The sequence below is a fragment of the Psammomys obesus genome, unplaced genomic scaffold (genome assembly GCF_907164565.1).
Source record: "Psammomys obesus unplaced genomic scaffold, mPsaObe1.curated_primary_1811, whole genome shotgun sequence".
NCBI lineage: Eukaryota > Metazoa > Chordata > Mammalia > Rodentia > Muridae > Psammomys > Psammomys obesus.
The window spans coordinates 31,205,852-31,223,615 of NW_026592118.1; the positions used below are offsets into that span (position 1 = coordinate 31,205,852).

Sequence of the window (17,764 nt, forward strand, 5' to 3'; positions counted from 1 at the left end):
CTCTCGTGCCCCAGCCCCCTCCAGGCTGCAGATGGCCCTCAGGGCACAAGGTGAGGCAGGACTGGACAGCTCCTGCTTTTTCACCTTTGGCCTCCAGGACCCTCAACACCTGTCCCGCTGCTCCGAGATCGGTGAACTGTCCACGTCGGTGTCCTAAAAGTGGTTCCAAACTTGGCAAGGGCGGGAGAGGGCGGGTGGCTGGGGAGGGCGGAGGCATGCAGACAGGGAGTCAAAGTTTCCCCTCGAAAGCCTCAAAAGTGTCCACGTCCTCAAAAAGAATGGAACCAATTTAAGAAACCCCGTAGCCACGTCCCTCCCCCCTCGGCTCCCTCCCCGGCGCCCCCGCAGTCTCCTCCCAGCACTGAGGCCCGGGCCCCTGGCCCCAGCCCTCCCATTGGTGGAGAGCTTTTTGGAGGCACCCTCGGGCTAAGGAAACTTTTGCCATATAAATAGGGCAGGTCTGGGCTTTATTATTTTAGCACCACGGCAGCGGGAGGTTTCGGCTAAGTTGGAGGGACCCGTCACGATTGCATGCCCGCGCCCGCCAGGTGCTAACCTCCGCTGGTGACCCAGGGGCTCTGCGACACAAGGAGTCTGCATGTCTAAGCCGTAGACATGCTCAGCTTTGTGGATGCGCGGACTCTGTTGCTGCTTGCAGTGACTTCGTGCCTAGCAACATGCCAATGTAAGTGTCTTCCGCTTGTTTGGGGGAGATGAAGGAGAGAGGCTGGCTAGGTGGGTACCCTGATCTGAGAGGAGGGAAACTTCGCCCTCCATCCCACATACAAACGTGAGGACGCCCTCTCTGGCCTGTGGGAAAACGCCCCTGATGCGACAGATAGGAGGAAAGGACTTTAAAAGGATGGAATCATGGAAGGCTTGACTGTTGCCAAGAGTTGGGGAAGTTTTCCTCTTAAAACTAGACTGTTAGCCTGGATCCCCACCCTGCTGAACCTCACAAGGAGGCAAGAATTTCTGCCTCACGATGTCAACACTACTGACAGAGTGAAAGACTCCACCCTTCAACCCCCGGAATTGTGCTCATGGTCACCTTGTGAAAGTTGAGGCCTAGTTTAGAAAGCCCTTTAACAGAACAATACAAAACTCACCCCGACTCCATTTTCTTGTGGGCGTCAGAATTGGTTCGGATGACGTTGATGAAGAGAATGATGAAAAGGCGCCCCCTGGAGGGAGTAAAATTAAAGCACAGGGACCAGGCCTTGAGCTCACGGGAATTCCAGTTAAAGACTTCCCAGGTCCATAGAATGGTTTACATTTCTAGGCCATCTGTGGAGAACTCAGTAGATGCATCCTGAGACGCAGGCTGCTTAGGCCTCTACTTTTATCTTCTGAATAATTAAAGTAGCTTCCCAGTTCATTATCTGGTCATGGAAATGGTAGCTTTTAATGAAAATCACATCTGTTTGGTTACATTTCAACATGTCCCCACCTGTAATATGAATGGAATCTACTGCATATTAATCTCCTGGGCCTTTTTTCTAAAACGTGGGATGTAAAGTAAGCATGCCAACTTCAAGGCTGCCTTCCATTTCTAGGCTGTATGACTAGACTTCCATTTTGAAAGAATGAAGAAAATCAATCAGGTTTCATCTTGAAAATGGCTGCCTAATTTAACTGGACAAAGATGTTGGCTTGGTGAGGGTTCAGGGGTGCCTGGCCACACCCAGAACTTCAAAAGCTATCCCCACCCACATGCCACGAGTCTGCGGCTGCAGCAGATTTCTAATGCATATCCAGTCCTTTGTCCACGTCCATATACCCACTGTGGATACTAAGAAGAAATTGCATTGAGCAAGTTAATGTTACAAGTTAGCTCTATAGGAAAGCAGAGAGTAAAAGAGTGGACTGCTGCAGAAAAAGAGTAGACCGAGGGGAGGCAGAGAGTTGAATGACAGCATAACCTTCCAATCAACAGCCCACCAGTGTGTAGCATGAAGGTCTACATTGCTCACAACGGCTCACAACTGAGTAACTAAAAGACAAGCCTCCAAAGCTTATAAGACTTAGAGTCTCCTGTTGGCAGGCCAATCGTTCTTCCTCTGATGGACACCATACACTAAACACACCATTTATCTAATTCTCATCAATGGCCCCTACATGTCACGGCCGGAATGTCCAGAATGGTGAGCATTGCAACAGATGCTCTCATTCCAGGAGGACAGACACACTTCGTGACCACCAAATTCAAGCAGTGTTTAGGGGTGAGTCAGCCTGGAGCAAGGCTGACCACAATTGCATATATATATATATATATATATATATATATATATATATTATATATTATATATTATATATTTTATATATATATAATTTTATATATATATAATTTTATATATATATATATATATATATAAAATTATACTGTAGGAAGGGAACTCAGTCTTTAAAGTCTTAAAGCAATCGCAGCAAGGACGTTATTATTTCTTTTTCTCACTATTTTTAAAAATTTTTATCCACAGTCTTCTCGTTATATGAAACAATCCTTCTTAGCGAACAAATGTGATGCACATTAGTCAAATGACCTTTCCTAACTTGAGTGAACTATCTATAACAAAAATCAGATTCCTGAATCAATTTGCTTTCGTGTATGTAAATTAGACCTTTTGGGGAAAAGGGCTAAGTCACTTCAATGTTTTATGAAAAACAAGCTCTGCTTTAGGGTGCATTTGCTCTTAAGTTTTCTTAGATTCTTATGTATTAAAGGTGATGTAAACCGTGAATTATTTCCTCATCAGTCAATTGGTGTGAGAGTCAGTGATTCATCTTTGCCATTTCCACCTTAATTGCTGAGCATTAGAGATGTCCTGCAGACACATTAATACTTCACAGCGTTTTTAAAATAGTAAACAATTAACCATTTAATTCGACATATATTTACATATTAAAACTGTAAACAAATCACCCTGCTGGTTCCTGTTTTGGGTTTTTTTTTTTTTGTTCTGTTTTGTTTTTTTTGTTTTTTATCTGAATAATTTGGAAGTCATTAGGGTGTTCTGAAAAAGAAACGAAAGGAAAGTTTTAATCAAATAACTTTATAAACCCATGTATCATTTGTTAATCACTGTGAATTATTGATTGATGAAATGATACCAATAACTATTTCCTATTTTCTTCTTTCCTCAACAGCTTTACGTGAGGTGAGTAAAAACTATGTTTAGAAAAATAAAATGTCCGTACTTGATTGTCTTGATCCCAGCAGTCTCTTCTCTGATGAGGGAAGTTGGCTAGTTTGGCTTCCCAGGGCAATTGTGAAGGGGTTTAGTAGCCCAAACCTTTCTGGCTTCTGCTGAAGGTCCCCACCCCATTTTCCAGAGTGGGTGGGTGTTGCCAAAGGAGGCTGGCCTCATAAAATAGCCATAGGGAGGCCTGGGTCAGTTAGAGGGTGGGTTTGAGCACCAGCTACTCTGAAGCACAAGAGCTCACTGAGAGATTTTTGTAATTTCCTTGGATTCAGTTGCAAAGAATTATGAATAAATTCCTAGCTCATGATGAAAATTGCAACATAGTTACAGATAAGTATATATAGATAGATATAGATATAGTAGATTTTGTAGATAACATTTGTTTGTTGCTAAATTTTTACACTTTATTTCAAGACTAAGATAATAGAAAAAAAATGTAGTGACATCTATAGATATGTTTGTCTATAATATCAAAATAAGGCCACTTTTAATATACATATATATATATATATATATAATCTTCTTATACTAATCATCTATCTTTTCTTTTCCTTCTCCATAAATATGTAAAATTACCAGAATAATTTCAGTTTGACAAAATTTAATGTGGACTATAGAAAGAAAATGCCTTGTCAAGATTTTACCCATATGGATATGTATTCTCCAATCCATAAAACAAAGTAGTGTTAATGTTTTTATCATTACAAATCTTTTATCAGTAATGAAGTTTTATCATCTTCCAGTAGCATCTCTAATTACATTTATGTTGTACAAATTGATGATTTACATAGTATCTAAACATTAAATTTAAAATTTTTTAAATATTAAAAACTTTAAAAATATTTGTTTATATTTTAAGAGGGGATGCATATTATATTAATTATAGAGAGTAAATCAAAGTTTATTTTAAAGACTGACTCTATAAAAGTGCTGTTAAGATGTAACAAAATGGTTTTTATCTATAGGTTTCATCTTATAAAAGAACAATGGATAATATTGGTTTGACCACTACAGACTATAGCATCCTCTTGCCCTCCAGTGTGAAAAAAAATATATATTTTTTTAATGAAAACAATACACTATCATTTATGGTTTTATGCCAGGTCTTTTGCCTGCTGTTTAATAATATTTTAGTCAGATCAGTCTTAACAATGAATTGTTTTCAAAATTGATTTGTTTGTTCACCATGAATTACTTAGACATGAGGCCCTTGGCCATTTTTGTCTTTCTTTAGGGCCCCCCTGGAGAAAGAGGACCACGTGGACAAAGGGTATGTAATTTTTGAACCATTAAAGATCTTTGGTCCATATTTGAATAAGTACATATTAGAAGCTACAGAAGACCGACAATGTGTAAGGTTATTATGTATTCAGATAATTATACCACCTTTTAAGTAGATAATGTCCTACAGAAGAAGCAAATGAACATTATTATATATAATCAATATTCTTTTTCAGTCAAGAATACCCTTTGGTAAAAAGAAACACTATTACAGGCAGTCTCATTTTTTGCAGGGTCTATCTTTCTTTGTTTTAATTTGGCCTGCCCAGCACATGTATAATGAAAATGTACCCCCTACCACACAATCCTCTTTGTAGTATATTTTGATTCTTTTGAAAAAACAGTCTCTGTGTAGATTGGAAATAATTGCGAAGCAGTTGGCAGTAACATGTTTCTCTATCTTCATTCGTACATGTACATGCCAAGTTGTTATTCTATTTGCTGCATTCTCGCTACATTTCTTTGATATGTGTACTAAACGGTTTTGCAAGGTTTGTGTTATGTAACTTTTTAAACAATATATAAAGAACTGCATCTTGTATCTGTCTTGAAATGTGGACTTGCATGTATTCTGCTCAATTTATTAGTTGTATAATTGTATCAGTAATTACCCTGACAACAGGAATAGTGTTAAAGCAGTGTTCTGATCCTGTGATAAGATGATATACCCAGGTAATCTACCCTTCACACATCACATACCAAAACAATTGAACAACTTCCCAAAAGTCAGAAACCGGCATCAACCTACAGAGCGTCTTTTTAATATAGTATGAAAGTAGGAAGTTTGTGGAATCAGCTCCGTTATGAATTCATAACGGGTACCCTGGGTTAGCTATCACTTATTTTCACGTATCAGGCATTTAAGTTCCCTCTAAATTAAGCCTGTGTCACAGGCTCACAGCAATCCGTGACAGATAGAGCATGTTGTATTTCTACCCTTCCGCATCAACAAGTCTAAAGAACAGACCTTTAGCGTGTGTGCTCTTACGACTCTTCACAGGGCTGCCCTAACCCTGTCCTGATTCCCTTTCTTTATAACAGGGCCCCCCAGGTCCCCCAGGCAAAGATGGTGTTAACGGTGCTGATGGCCCTCCCGGCCCTCCTGGCCCCCCTGGCTCCCCTGGCCCTCCTGGCCCCCCTGGTCTGGATGGGGTAAGGTGTCTTCTATATTTTTAACTTTTATCTGACTTTAGTGTCCTTCTCTTTTGGAAAAAGAATCTTGCTGTGAAATTTATTTTTAGCAGTTAAATGGGGAAAAATCTTCTATTTGGAAATTAGTATAATTTATTTCATTTCTTTGGTTTCTTCGTTTAAGGTTCTGCTTTGCCTACCTTCTTTGAGGCCTTGTCAATTACAGGCCTGGTCTTTGTGTTCACTGAAGGTAGCTGCAGCCATCAGCACCATTATTTAATTTGGGGGTTTAATATCTTTTATCAATTCGGCACAAATAAGAGGTGTTGCATTATTAAAGAGTTTGATTAGATTGAATTACATAAGCGAAGCCCCTGATCTTAAGCAATTTCACAAACATCTGACCTTCTTTATTCTCTTTGGCTTGGAGTCTGCTGAACCAACATTCAAAGCAGTTTTAGGTTTAATTTGCTTGAAACTAAATTGAGAAAAGTACATTTCCCCTTTTCATTAATATCTTCTTTTAGCTTTATGTCTTTGACAACAGTATGAGTGCCAAATGGCCTCGCTGCAGGAAGGAAAACATATTTGCTTAATTGGTTAGCACTATGAATCAGATTCCTGATTCTAATACCCAACCGTACGCCTGTAAAATAAGACCTTTCTCTTCCAAAGATCTTATTATGATTGCTTATCTACTGAGTGCATTAGAAAGCACCTTCTTTAATACAGTTACCTCTCAAAGGGAGATCTTTAACAGGGAAGTTATTACTGTGAACTATTTTTTAAAAGTTTAATCTTCTAAGGAGCATTTAAATTTCCGTATGACTTGAAAACTCTTTATATCCTTTTTATGAAATTTTAGCCAGAACAAAGAAGTATCTTGGTGGCTTGTGGGCTGGGGCAGCAGCTGCCAATACTGCGTGGTCCCCAGAGCTCTGCCTCAGCTTTTCAGGGACTGTAAAGCTTTAGGGGACCATCCTTCTTCACTCTAGAGGTAGGCAATGAATGCACAGAAACAGATTTCTCAGGGCAAATGGGTCTGAACAGTAAGAGGGGAAGCTCTCCATTTCAGTCTATGTCAGGAACTCACTACTGAATTCTAACCCATTTCTAGATGAAACACGGCTCTCTTAAACAGTGTCAGGAAACTCATGAAAAGCAAATTGGAAAACTTAAGTGCATAACCATTAACATATATATTTGTGTGTGTATGTGTGTTTTATTCCCTCCAGAAATTTGCTGCCCAGTATGCTGACAAAGGAGTCTCATCTGGCCCTGGACCAATGGTATGTCTATCTCTTTTTATCCTAGGGGGCAAAAAAGAAGCTTACCTAGGGAATTTATGCTAAACCTTGCAATAATAATTAAGTGAACACTCCATTCTCAGATCGAACGACAACTCCCTTTTCTATACTTAAATATCAAGAAAGGTTAGGTTTTAATTTTTTCTCTACGAACATGCCTCATAAAAAAATGAGTTCAGATACTTATGTCTAAGAAATGATCTTTGGACATACCATCTCCCAGGTAAATGAATTTAACTTCAAATACTAATATCTATACATTTCCCTGTATCTTTCCACATCCCTTAAAATGTGAAGCAGCACTAAGAGCAGAATAATGTACTGTGCTCCCTGAACCTGTTGGAAAGGACCGACAGGTCCTAGCTCAGCACAGGTAGTTAAGGGCAGAATTAACCTACAGGCACAATGTATATGAGACAACACATGGTTCATGTATTTAGTCCTTACTTCCTTAGTCACAAGAGTTTACCAGGCGCCCCCAGCAGGTTCAGAACTACAGTACAGATTGACTCAGCTAGCAGCAAATAACAGCAGTTTGATTCACCCTCAAGGACTTGAGGATGTAAGCAATGTTTTCTTTTCCTCCGTTCTCATGAAAATTCCTTTTCTTGTCCATTTATTAAAAACCAATGTAGAAGAGAATGAGTCAAATGTAGCATTCAGGTCACTCAGCACACATCCTGTCATTTGTGTAACAATGTATAATGCCTTTCTGTGTATCAAGATGATGACCCAGCTAACAAATGAAGCTTCTCCCAAACATTACTGAGGTGTGATAAAGAAAAAATAAACATGATCATGAAAAATGTATAATGGTTTGTATGAAAGAATGAAAATGTTCCAGATATAAAAACATTAGATTGATTAAGTGCTGCAGAATTTAATACACATGCACACAATTTGGTGATTCTAATTATTTGTTTTCCAAAGACATTTATCTGTTAGTTATCATGGTCTTTAAAACACAACTCTTACCTGGGTCCTACATCAGCACTCTATCTTCACAAGTTATTCTCCTGAAGCTAATGGGCCGAAATAAACTAATATACTAGAAGGGCAAGACAATATTTTCTGTAAATTAAAACTCTCACTTGTAAAATAATGTAGCTTTAATTGATGATTTCCAATTTCCTGATTTTTCCCAGTAATTTAAAATGTTCATTTCTGAAGTGAAAAATGGAAGCATTCTTCTGGCTTTGTGTGTATGAGACATTTGAAATGAGTTGTTTCTGCTAATGGTGGACATTACTCATTGTAAAGTAGAATCCATTTCTCAAGAAGAGGCAAAGTGGGAAATAAAGCAGGAGTAGATGTCGTCTTGTTTTAAAAATTAAAATGGTGGACATACGCTGGAGAAATTAAAATGGAATTTAGATTCCCTTGTCTTTACAACTTCTTTCTGGGGAATATCAAGCAGAATATTTCACTTTAAAATAACAGTGAAATATAATTTAAGCTTGTACATCTACACACTTCCACACGCATATGCAATCAACAGATATGTGTTTAACAAAGACAGAAGATAGGCAGCAATAAAGTGTTAAAATAATTTTCCATGTTGGAAAATCAATAACTGCAAAACCCCATAGGGTCTTTTTCTGAATTAATCATAGTTCGTCTCACAGCCTCCACAAAATAAAATATCCCTTATGTAAATGAAGTTGTTGAAAATAGAGAGAAAGATGAATAAATACAATTAAAAATTCATGATGTCAAAGAAAATTATACTTAATGGATACCTAAAAACTATTTTTATTGAAAAGTGACAGCTTCTTTTAACATTGAAGCGATTTCTAAAACAAAATAAATACTTCTCGTAATTAAAATAATGTGCTTCTTAAATAAAATATGTAGAATCTCACTATAGTCATTTAATAAAGTAGATAAGCTCAGCTGCAGAGCCCTCATGGTTGATGTATTGTAAGCAAATTACTCCAGACTTGTGCATGAAGTATTTTTATCTGTAGGAGAAATGGGTCCTATAGATGAGTTTGCATAAGCGTTGGTTCCTACAAAGGTAAAACAAAACTACATTTAGCTCAAAACTCATAACATTCTGTTTTTACCTTACATTTGTGTTAGAGAAAAAAAGAAGAAGAAGAAGAAAGAAAACAAGCTACTGTCATTCGTGTTATGTTTTCAATATCTTATGATAGATTTCTCCAACAGGCTGCCTCAATAATAATTTATTTTTCCTTCACCCCTCATTACATCCACTTTTGCTTGACATTTTCATCAGTCATCAACAGCCCTGAAAAGAGCTTTAAGGTTATAATAAACCTCCTTTTAATCATTAAGAAGGACTTTTGATCCTTTTCAATTTATGGCCCTGTGGCAATAAAAATATCAATTTCTTAGCTAAGTATGGCATGGAAAGATGACATATGATGAAGGGAATCTAACTGAAATTCTTTGTCAGCCATTATATTTTCTGTTGTTGTGCAAAGATTAATTCACTTTATTGCTTTAGAACCATCTCCAGATATCCAATTTTCACATCTCAAAAAACTTATGACTTCCCGCACCCAGTTCTCACTGACTTCTGAAGATTTGGTTGGTAAAAAAGGAGAAGTGAAGGGCAGGAAAGAGTGCAGGAAATTTGGGTTCTTAAATGCTTCCTTGGAAACTATGAACTAAAACCAGGATGGTTTTGCTCATCTGTCCATAAAAAAAAAAAAAAAAAAAAAAATTCCAGCAGCTCAATGGTATCTTTTCTAATTCCAGTTTGCCCAGTCTGGCTAATGGGAACTGCAAACAAGGACATGAGTTCTTAGTATTAACTGTGTATATCGTCTTTACAGGGCTTAATGGGACCCAGAGGCCCTCCTGGTGCTGTCGGAGCCCCTGTAAGTACCAAAATCATATAATCATTCTTCTATAAAAGGAGAAAGTTAGACACTCCTCTCAGGCAGTGAGAGTGTTGGTCAATGGCAAAAAACTTGTCTAACATGCGATGAACTGAGCTTGACTCCAGAACTTCCACATAAAGAGATAGATAAATGTATGTTACTTCTCCCTTACCTTAGGGCCCTCAAGGTTTCCAAGGACCTGCTGGTGAGCCTGGTGAACCTGGTCAAACGGTGAGAGCATTTCCCCCTTGTGTGAAAAAAAAAATGTCTTTGAGGGGAGCTTTGTGAACACAGTCTTAACCTCAATGCATCTCCCACTTCCTTAGGGTCCGGCAGGCTCTCGTGGTCCAGCTGGCCCTCCTGGCAAGGCTGGTGAGGATGTAAGTGTTTACTCTCAAGTTCTTCCAAAACAACTTTTAAATACTCCCTTCTCAACTGGAGTATCTGGATCCAAATTAAGTTCCATGCTGAAAGCTCAAAATGCCTGAGTCTCCTCATATGGGAAATATTACTTTAATGAAATACTAATTAACTTGCTTGTGCTCGGGAGAGACAGCTGTTAATAAAACATGCATTTGAGCTCATATCATTATGTGTTCCTTTCTCTTCTGACGGTTTACCGAGTAAAGGTTGACCCAAGGCTGCTTTCATGTTTTAGGGTCACCCTGGAAAACCTGGACGACCTGGCGAGCGAGGAGTCGTTGGACCACAGGTGAGATTGTTGACAGCTGTATGTGGTCCATAGTCAGTTATAAATGAACACGCATGTGATGGCAGCCCAGGTGTCACTCACGCTGGTGACATTCATTTTGAACACATCTGAGACGGAAAAGAGCCAAGAAAAGAAAGCAGATATTTTATTCATGCTCATGAAGTAACATCGGTGACAGCAAACAGACAATGAATAACTAAACCGTGTTTCCTACAAACGCCACAATCTTAGTTACTCATATTATAGCTATTAGCTTGTAGCTCCATGCTTAAAAACATACCCGCCTTTGATTCCAAACTTGAGTCTTGAGGAGAATTGGTTTGGAAAGAGGAAAGTAATGTCCTTTTAACTTCTAAGAAAACTTTATTCACCTTGCTGCGATTTTTCTCCCCAAGGGAGCTCGTGGTTTCCCTGGGACTCCTGGACTTCCTGGCTTCAAAGGCCTTCGAGTGAGTAAATTCTTCATGAGAAAAAAGCGCTGATGGTAGGGGTGGTAAGAATTCAACTGTATTTAAATCCCTGGGCAACACAGCCTAGCTTCCATGTCTCTGAATTTTGAAAATGCTGTAAATAAAGTAGGGCCAAAACTCTTTAAAAACTGAGGTTAATGAAAAAAAAATGTAGATTATAGCTTATACATAGATTGTGTATATTTTAAGTACTTAAAACTCTCTGAAAACCAGAAACTTAGGGTGGTGAGGATGTGAGGAAGCTTGTCCAGCATCCTTCCCCTCTTGCGTGCATGCAGGCAAAGCGGTTGCCCCGGGGCTGGACCACTGGACTCTGCTCTACTTCAGCAGCCACAGGGTCTGTCCAGGAGACGTAATAGTTGCAGAGATGGAAGGCTCTGGTCTGACTGAGATTACAACATGACAGCATTTTTAAAGCGCCCATTGTCTTTCAGGGACACAATGGTCTGGATGGATTGAAGGGACAGCCTGGTGCTCAGGGTCTGAAGGTAAGCACTGAGTTGGGAACACTGTCTGTAAGAAAATCATTCGACTCTTCCATTGCCACCAAGAAGGCTAATGTACTGAGGACATCCCACATTTTGTAAACTATCTTGTCTCCTCATCTATTCTTCAAATCCGTCAATGGTGGAAAAGTGAGATTCTATGACAGAAGGCCAATTACTAATATTTATTTAACTTAATATTTATTTAAATAATCAAATGAAATAAATGTTAAAATTTTCTTCCTCCATCTCCTTTCCTCCTCTTATACTGTCAATCTCTGTAGCCAAAATACAAGTAAATAAACATGTAATCAAATATTAGAACATGGCATGCCATTTTAAAGTGTAAATTCTTCTTTGCCTTTCACTAATTAGGTGGGTACATTCACGTCACAATACACTTTTCAACGTCTTTCCTCTGATTTATCTGTGCACACTCAAAAAAAATTTTTTTTAATTAGGTAATTAAAGTCTCAGCAGTGTGTTATCTCTTGGCTAGCCTCTTCTCTGACAGCATTTCCAACCATAAAATGTTCTCTTTCTTATTAAGGAGATAATGTGATATTAAAGTGAATACCAACGTAATTACAAATTAATGAGTAACAAATGCTAGCGAGACCAGAGATGAACATGAATATGGAGAGTCTGGTCTAAGTCCCCAGCTGCCACACAAATGGATAAGGTCAAACCCATTCTCCCATGAGCCCATTACTATAGCTCAAGCTGCCTATCACAAGATTGTACAATTTCAGAGCTAAAAGGCACTTTGTAGATGCCCTCATCTTGGGGAAACTGAGGTTAGGAAGAGCTCATGACTTGACCAGAGTCATGTGTCTAATGGTTAAAAAGGAAGACTCGGAGATCTCATGCTACTCATTCTTAAAGGATATTCTTCACACAGAATCATATACCCTAGAGCCAGAGAAACAGCTCAGCGGTAGAGCACTTGCTTAGCATATGCCAAGCCTTGGATTTGCTCCTCAGCATCGCTCTATGAATTAGAATATCTTGAGGGAAAGTTTCTTTATATCCCCCAAACATGAAATTACCTGCCACTACCTAGTTCTCAGGTTGAGAAACAAATATCACTGTGACAGTTCTAAAAACTATTATGATGCTTTGACTTTCCATGTAATGAAAACGATAACACTGAGCATTCAAGTACCTTTGAAGAAGGTAAATTTGGTTGTACTGAAAGAAAATGTATCATCTGTTTTCTCTATTTAAATAATATTACTAGGCTGGGCAGTGGCGGGACATGCCTTTAATCCTAGCACTTGGGAGGCAGAGTCAGGCAGATCATTGTGAGTTCAAGGCTAGCCTGGCCTACCAAGTGAGTCCCAGGACAGTCAGAACTATTACACAGAGAAACCCTGTCTTGAAAAACCAACTAATCATTATTATTCCTAATCTGTGGAGCTGCTTCCAAATGTCTAGATATAAAGAGAAAATTGAAGAGGAGTAAAATCAAGTAATCAATGTCTTTTTAGTACCTTAGCTTTGGGCATATTTAAATAAAAATTCTTATCATATTTTTTAAAAACATATGTGTCTGAGATCATTGGGAAACAATGTATACAATGTATAAAAATATGTTTAAAATTGCACAAATGGCTCAAACTGGTACAATGGAGTAAAAATTGCACAATCAGAAAAACGATCTACAGAATGAACAAAGATTCCATTTGTCTTCTGCATATAGGGTGAACCTGGTGCTCCTGGTGAAAACGGAACCCCAGGTCAAGCAGTGAGTATTGATCAATTCATTGGAAATCCAAATGTGCACCCCTAGCTTTCTGAAACTTCTTTAGAGTTTTTGCTAGTTACCGTTTCTCCTAGCACTGTATTCTTGCTATTTCTTATGCCTCTCTGCATGTTAGAATGAGACCTGATCAGTGAATCCTTACATGTGTTAGAAACTGGACAAAGCAAATGCCACCTGTGGCTTTTAAAGATTAGCAGTCTGGGCTTTGTTAACAATATTTCTGCTTCTAGGGAGCCCGAGGGCTTCCTGGTGAGAGAGGGCGTGTTGGAGCTCCTGGTCCAGCTGTAAGTGGTTCGGTTTTTTTACTTCCCTTTCGATCTTCTTGCAGAACCGTCTAATGGCAGTTGCCTGATTTCCACCTGACTGTCCGTCTTTCCTTCCTTCACAGGGTGCCCGAGGCAGTGATGGCAGCGTTGGTCCTGTCGGCCCTGCTGTAAGTTCTGACCCTGGGGACTTGAAAATGCGGGGCAGGAGCTGTCTCCCTTAACTCTCAGGAAATGACAACATTTTGGACCCTTTCGCCAAAAGTTCCCTGGGGTCTTCGGGAGCTTCAAATCCCCTAGAGCTACTACTGATCGATGTATAGAGTAAAACTCATCCTGTGTTGGAAACCTTTACTGGCTTTCATTGACAGACCTTTGTGCTTTGTTTTGTTTTGTTTTCCTAATCTACTTCAAGGAAATGTCTTGTGCCTTCTGCTTTGATTTCAGGGTCCCATTGGGTCTGCTGGCCCTCCGGGTTTCCCAGGCGCTCCTGGTCCCAAGGTAAAAGCATTGCTTGCTGTCACCACCTTGATAAGTTCTTTAGCGTGATGTGAATTGTCAGTGTTGTTTGCAGGGCAACTCCCTTTCTCAGCCTCACTTTAAAAAAAAAATGAGTACGGAAGAGTTTTCTCTAAGTCTGCAATAGACATTTCCGTACATTATGTAGAGGTAGAACAGCGGGCTAGAAACTGAATCTCTGAAAGCCCTGTGCAATGTGCTTCCCGAGCGGGCCTGGACTTTGTGGGAACCGCTCAGACTGAGACTAAGCCACAGCGACTGTAGGTGTAAGGCCAGAACGTCAGCGCTAGGCTTGCAAATCAGACAGTCACCCCGTAACGTTGTGACGAACCAGAGCTAAGCGGTTGCTGTTCTGACAAAATCTCCTAAAAATTGCCGATAAAATAAATAACAGAGGTGCGCTGCTTCGTCACTTAATGCTTATTCCCCACCCCGTTACTGTCATTCTTAGGGTGAACTCGGGCCTGTTGGTAACCCTGGTCCTTCTGGTCCTGCTGGTCCCCGAGGTGAAGTGGGTCTCCCAGGTCTTTCTGGCCCTGTCGGACCTCCTGTAAGTAGTCATTGACAACACTGAAGATGGGCTCAGAGGAGGTAAGAAATACTCTAATTCAGTGAGTTCCCTTCTCCTTTCTCTTATAGGGCAATCCCGGAGCAAATGGCCTCACCGGTGCTAAGGGTGCTTCTGTAAGTACAGCTGGGGAGCTGACACTTGCAGCTCTGGGTTAGAGGCACTTACTTAGGACAGCCCCTGCAGCCGGCTTCCTTCTGAGACACATTTTGGTTTTGTCTTTTGTTGTGTTTTCTTCCCACAGGGACTCCCTGGTGTTGCTGGGGCTCCTGGTCTCCCTGGTCCCCGAGGCATTCCTGGCCCTGTTGGTGCCGCTGGTGCTACTGGTGCGAGAGGACTTGTTGTAAGTGGTCACCCCTGTGGCGTTTATATCCTAGGATATTAGCCGTAGTATTTTATCTGTGCCTTGACTTTTTCTTGCATTTTTTTTTTTTTTTTTTTCTTCCTTCTGTAGCGTTAAGCAAAAGTGTTAGGTTTTTTTTATAGCTACATTATCTACCTGCATAGTCCCTCCTCGGCTTGTGTATGGAACTTCCTTCTTTCTGTTAGCTTAGAAGCTTAATAAAAAAAAAAAAATAGATAAGGTAAACTCAATGTGGGTATCATCCTTTCACCAATACCGTTTGCCTACATGCAGGTCTTTTTAGAGAACTTAAGTTTAAACATCCCAAGAGACTTGGCTGCTAGAGAGCCCTGACACACTTCTGTCATCTGACCCCTGTTTCTTTTGTGTCTTAGGGTGAGCCTGGTCCTGCTGGCTCCAAAGGAGAGACTGGTAACAAGGGTGAGCCTGTAAGTGGTTTCGTCATCGCTGTTTGGTTAATTTATCCATATCGATTTTTAATCCAACTTTGGTAGCTAGATATGATATGAAAATATTTTTCTGCTCTTCTTATTTTTTTTTGAAACAGGGCTCTGCTGGAGCTCAAGGTCTTCCTGGTCCCAGCGGTGAAGAAGGAAAGAGAGGGTCCCCTGGAGAACCTGGGTCTGCTGGTCCCGCAGGGCCTCCTGGGCTGAGAGTAAGTTCTGAAAACTCCAGACAGAGCAGGCCACGATGCAGTCCCTTGGCTCAGAATCGGTCAGAATTTCTGTGTGTGTTTCCTAGATGAAAGAGCATCTGCCTTCCATCTGTTTTATTAAATTAGTGACTCTCAATTTGGTATGTTATTAAATTGATCTGGAAACAATGTTGACCTATTTTTGCCGGATGCTCATCTGTGCATTCCCTTGGCATTTGGGTAAAGTGTCTTGGCTTGGCGTGCCCCGCTATCTTCCTCTTAGGAGAAGTCAAGGCAGGGTTTAGGAAAACTATCCTATGAGACTCGAAGGCTTCTGTAATCCTCTGCTGTCTTGCATCCTTTCCCACAGGGCAGCCCTGGTTCTCGGGGTCTTCCTGGAGCTGATGGCAGAGCTGGTGTGATGGTAAGCTGTCCTTCACTTACTTCCCAGGAGAGACCTTCATACTGCCGGTGCTGGGTGTGTCTTGGCACCACAGCAGCAGCCCCCTTATTTGGCCCCTCTGCTATTAACAGGGCCCTCCTGGTCCTCGAGGTTCAACTGGCCCTGCTGGAGTTCGAGGTCCTAACGGAGATGCCGGTCGCCCTGGGGAACCTGGTCTCATGGGACCCAGAGTAAGTTTCAGATAAATCCTCATGAGGTCCTGTCTGGAGTTGGTGCCTTCTTCAAAGGGCTGCTTAACACTGATGGTAACGACAAAATCATCTAAAGTAAAATTGTTAGTCCACTTGCTGAGGCTTACCTTTTTAACTCAACTTTGGCAGAGTCCCATAGATGGTTCCATGCAGTTGGCTAGTCCTGGGGTTTCCTGTGTATCACGTGGATCAATGACCAGGAGGGTTTGGGAAAACTACATCTATTTTAAAGTACCCAAATTAATTTGGTTCTCTTACCAGCATGTACAGTTTAACTTAAGTTGTGAGTTTTATATGAGGTATTCATGAATGAATTAAGGCTATACATTATTCGTTTATTAGATTCTTTTTTTTTTTCTTAAGTGAAACCATTTTTCCAGCAATCATAAAGTGCTATAATGTATTAAACACCACACCATTTTTTTTTCTCCATTTTCTCTTATGGGTGAATATCAACTGTAATTTTAAACCATAAACAAGTAAAAGGGAACAACAAATGTAGCAGAAAAAAAAACAAACAAAACAAAAAAGCATCTTGGAAATTGCATACCAAAAGTATCAGTTTTTTCCTTCCTAACATGGAATAGATATATTTTGCCCATATGATAGGTTGCTTAACAGTTTCTTTTGATGCCTATAAATGAATCAGTTGCAAAAAAATTAAATACACACATAAAAAAAAAAACAAAGAAAAGAAAAGAAAGAAAGAAAGGTTTCAGAGTTCTTTTCATACTTTCCAGCAAGGCTGATATTTCTAATGATTCACCCTTGGCAGCAAACAAAAAGTGAGGAGAAAGTGCTGTGTGAGATTTCAATTAATTTGAGCCTGGAGTGTGGGAGCTAAAGTACCAATATGAAAGGACCCTTGTTTATTTTATAGGGTCTTCCTGGGTCTCCTGGAAATGTTGGCCCATCTGGCAAAGAAGGACCTGTGGTAAGTATTGCTCATTTCCCATTACATTTTCAAGAACACTCATTGCACCCTCATCAAGTCTATTTTTGTGGCTTATTTATACATGAATACATTGAAAATAAATATCCGCCACCTCTACATCATCTGGGGACAGAAAGTAATAGATTGTAATTATGGAGTCTAAATAGATGCAGGACAGAAAGCAGAGCAGGGATAAGAAAACCATGACTGGGGAAATTGAAGCAGGTGACGAGGGGATAGAGAGGGAAGAGAGAAGGGTAAATTGCATACATATGAGATTGAACTGAGTGTCTGTGTACTGACATCCTATTTAGAACAGGGAAATTGAGTCATAATTTATTGACACTTTGTACAGGAAGCTTTGTGCATTCAGAAAACTACCCTGCTCCCTCATTTGACAATATCCTAAGCTTGACAGGTGAGAGCTGTGAGGACGCTAAGTAAACGTTAAACTCTGGTTTCAGGGCCTCCCTGGCATTGATGGTAGACCTGGACCAATTGGCCCAGCTGGGCCCAGAGGTGAAGCCGGCAACATCGGATTCCCTGGACCCAAAGGTCCCTCTGTAAGGATAATGACTTCTTCTCCCTCAGTACCTATTTCTTGATCTCTGCCACAGTCAAATAT

General features: G+C 40.1%; 1 protein-coding gene across 1 annotated transcript in view; it reads left to right on the forward strand.

Annotated features, from left to right (window-relative positions):
- Positions 1 to 450: 450 nt before the first annotated feature.
- Col1a2 (collagen type I alpha 2 chain) overlaps positions 451 to 17,764 on the forward strand; it is a 35,942-nt gene continuing 18,628 nt past the window's right edge. Inside the window, exons 1-24 of the mRNA XM_055612784.1 lie at positions 451 to 685; positions 3,148 to 3,158; positions 4,438 to 4,473; positions 5,526 to 5,636; positions 6,851 to 6,904; positions 9,724 to 9,768; positions 9,949 to 10,002; positions 10,098 to 10,151; positions 10,430 to 10,483; positions 10,879 to 10,932; positions 11,388 to 11,441; positions 13,141 to 13,185; positions 13,434 to 13,487; positions 13,592 to 13,636; positions 13,914 to 13,967; positions 14,437 to 14,535; positions 14,625 to 14,669; positions 14,798 to 14,896; positions 15,292 to 15,345; positions 15,465 to 15,572; positions 15,922 to 15,975; positions 16,086 to 16,184; positions 17,086 to 17,139; positions 17,604 to 17,702. Of these exons, the coding sequence (XP_055468759.1) occupies positions 616 to 685; positions 3,148 to 3,158; positions 4,438 to 4,473; positions 5,526 to 5,636; positions 6,851 to 6,904; positions 9,724 to 9,768; positions 9,949 to 10,002; positions 10,098 to 10,151; positions 10,430 to 10,483; positions 10,879 to 10,932; positions 11,388 to 11,441; positions 13,141 to 13,185; positions 13,434 to 13,487; positions 13,592 to 13,636; positions 13,914 to 13,967; positions 14,437 to 14,535; positions 14,625 to 14,669; positions 14,798 to 14,896; positions 15,292 to 15,345; positions 15,465 to 15,572; positions 15,922 to 15,975; positions 16,086 to 16,184; positions 17,086 to 17,139; positions 17,604 to 17,702 (1,506 nt within the window). The 5' untranslated portion in view covers positions 451 to 615. The remainder of the gene's footprint in view (positions 686 to 3,147; positions 3,159 to 4,437; positions 4,474 to 5,525; positions 5,637 to 6,850; positions 6,905 to 9,723; positions 9,769 to 9,948; positions 10,003 to 10,097; positions 10,152 to 10,429; positions 10,484 to 10,878; positions 10,933 to 11,387; positions 11,442 to 13,140; positions 13,186 to 13,433; positions 13,488 to 13,591; positions 13,637 to 13,913; positions 13,968 to 14,436; positions 14,536 to 14,624; positions 14,670 to 14,797; positions 14,897 to 15,291; positions 15,346 to 15,464; positions 15,573 to 15,921; positions 15,976 to 16,085; positions 16,185 to 17,085; positions 17,140 to 17,603; positions 17,703 to 17,764) is intronic.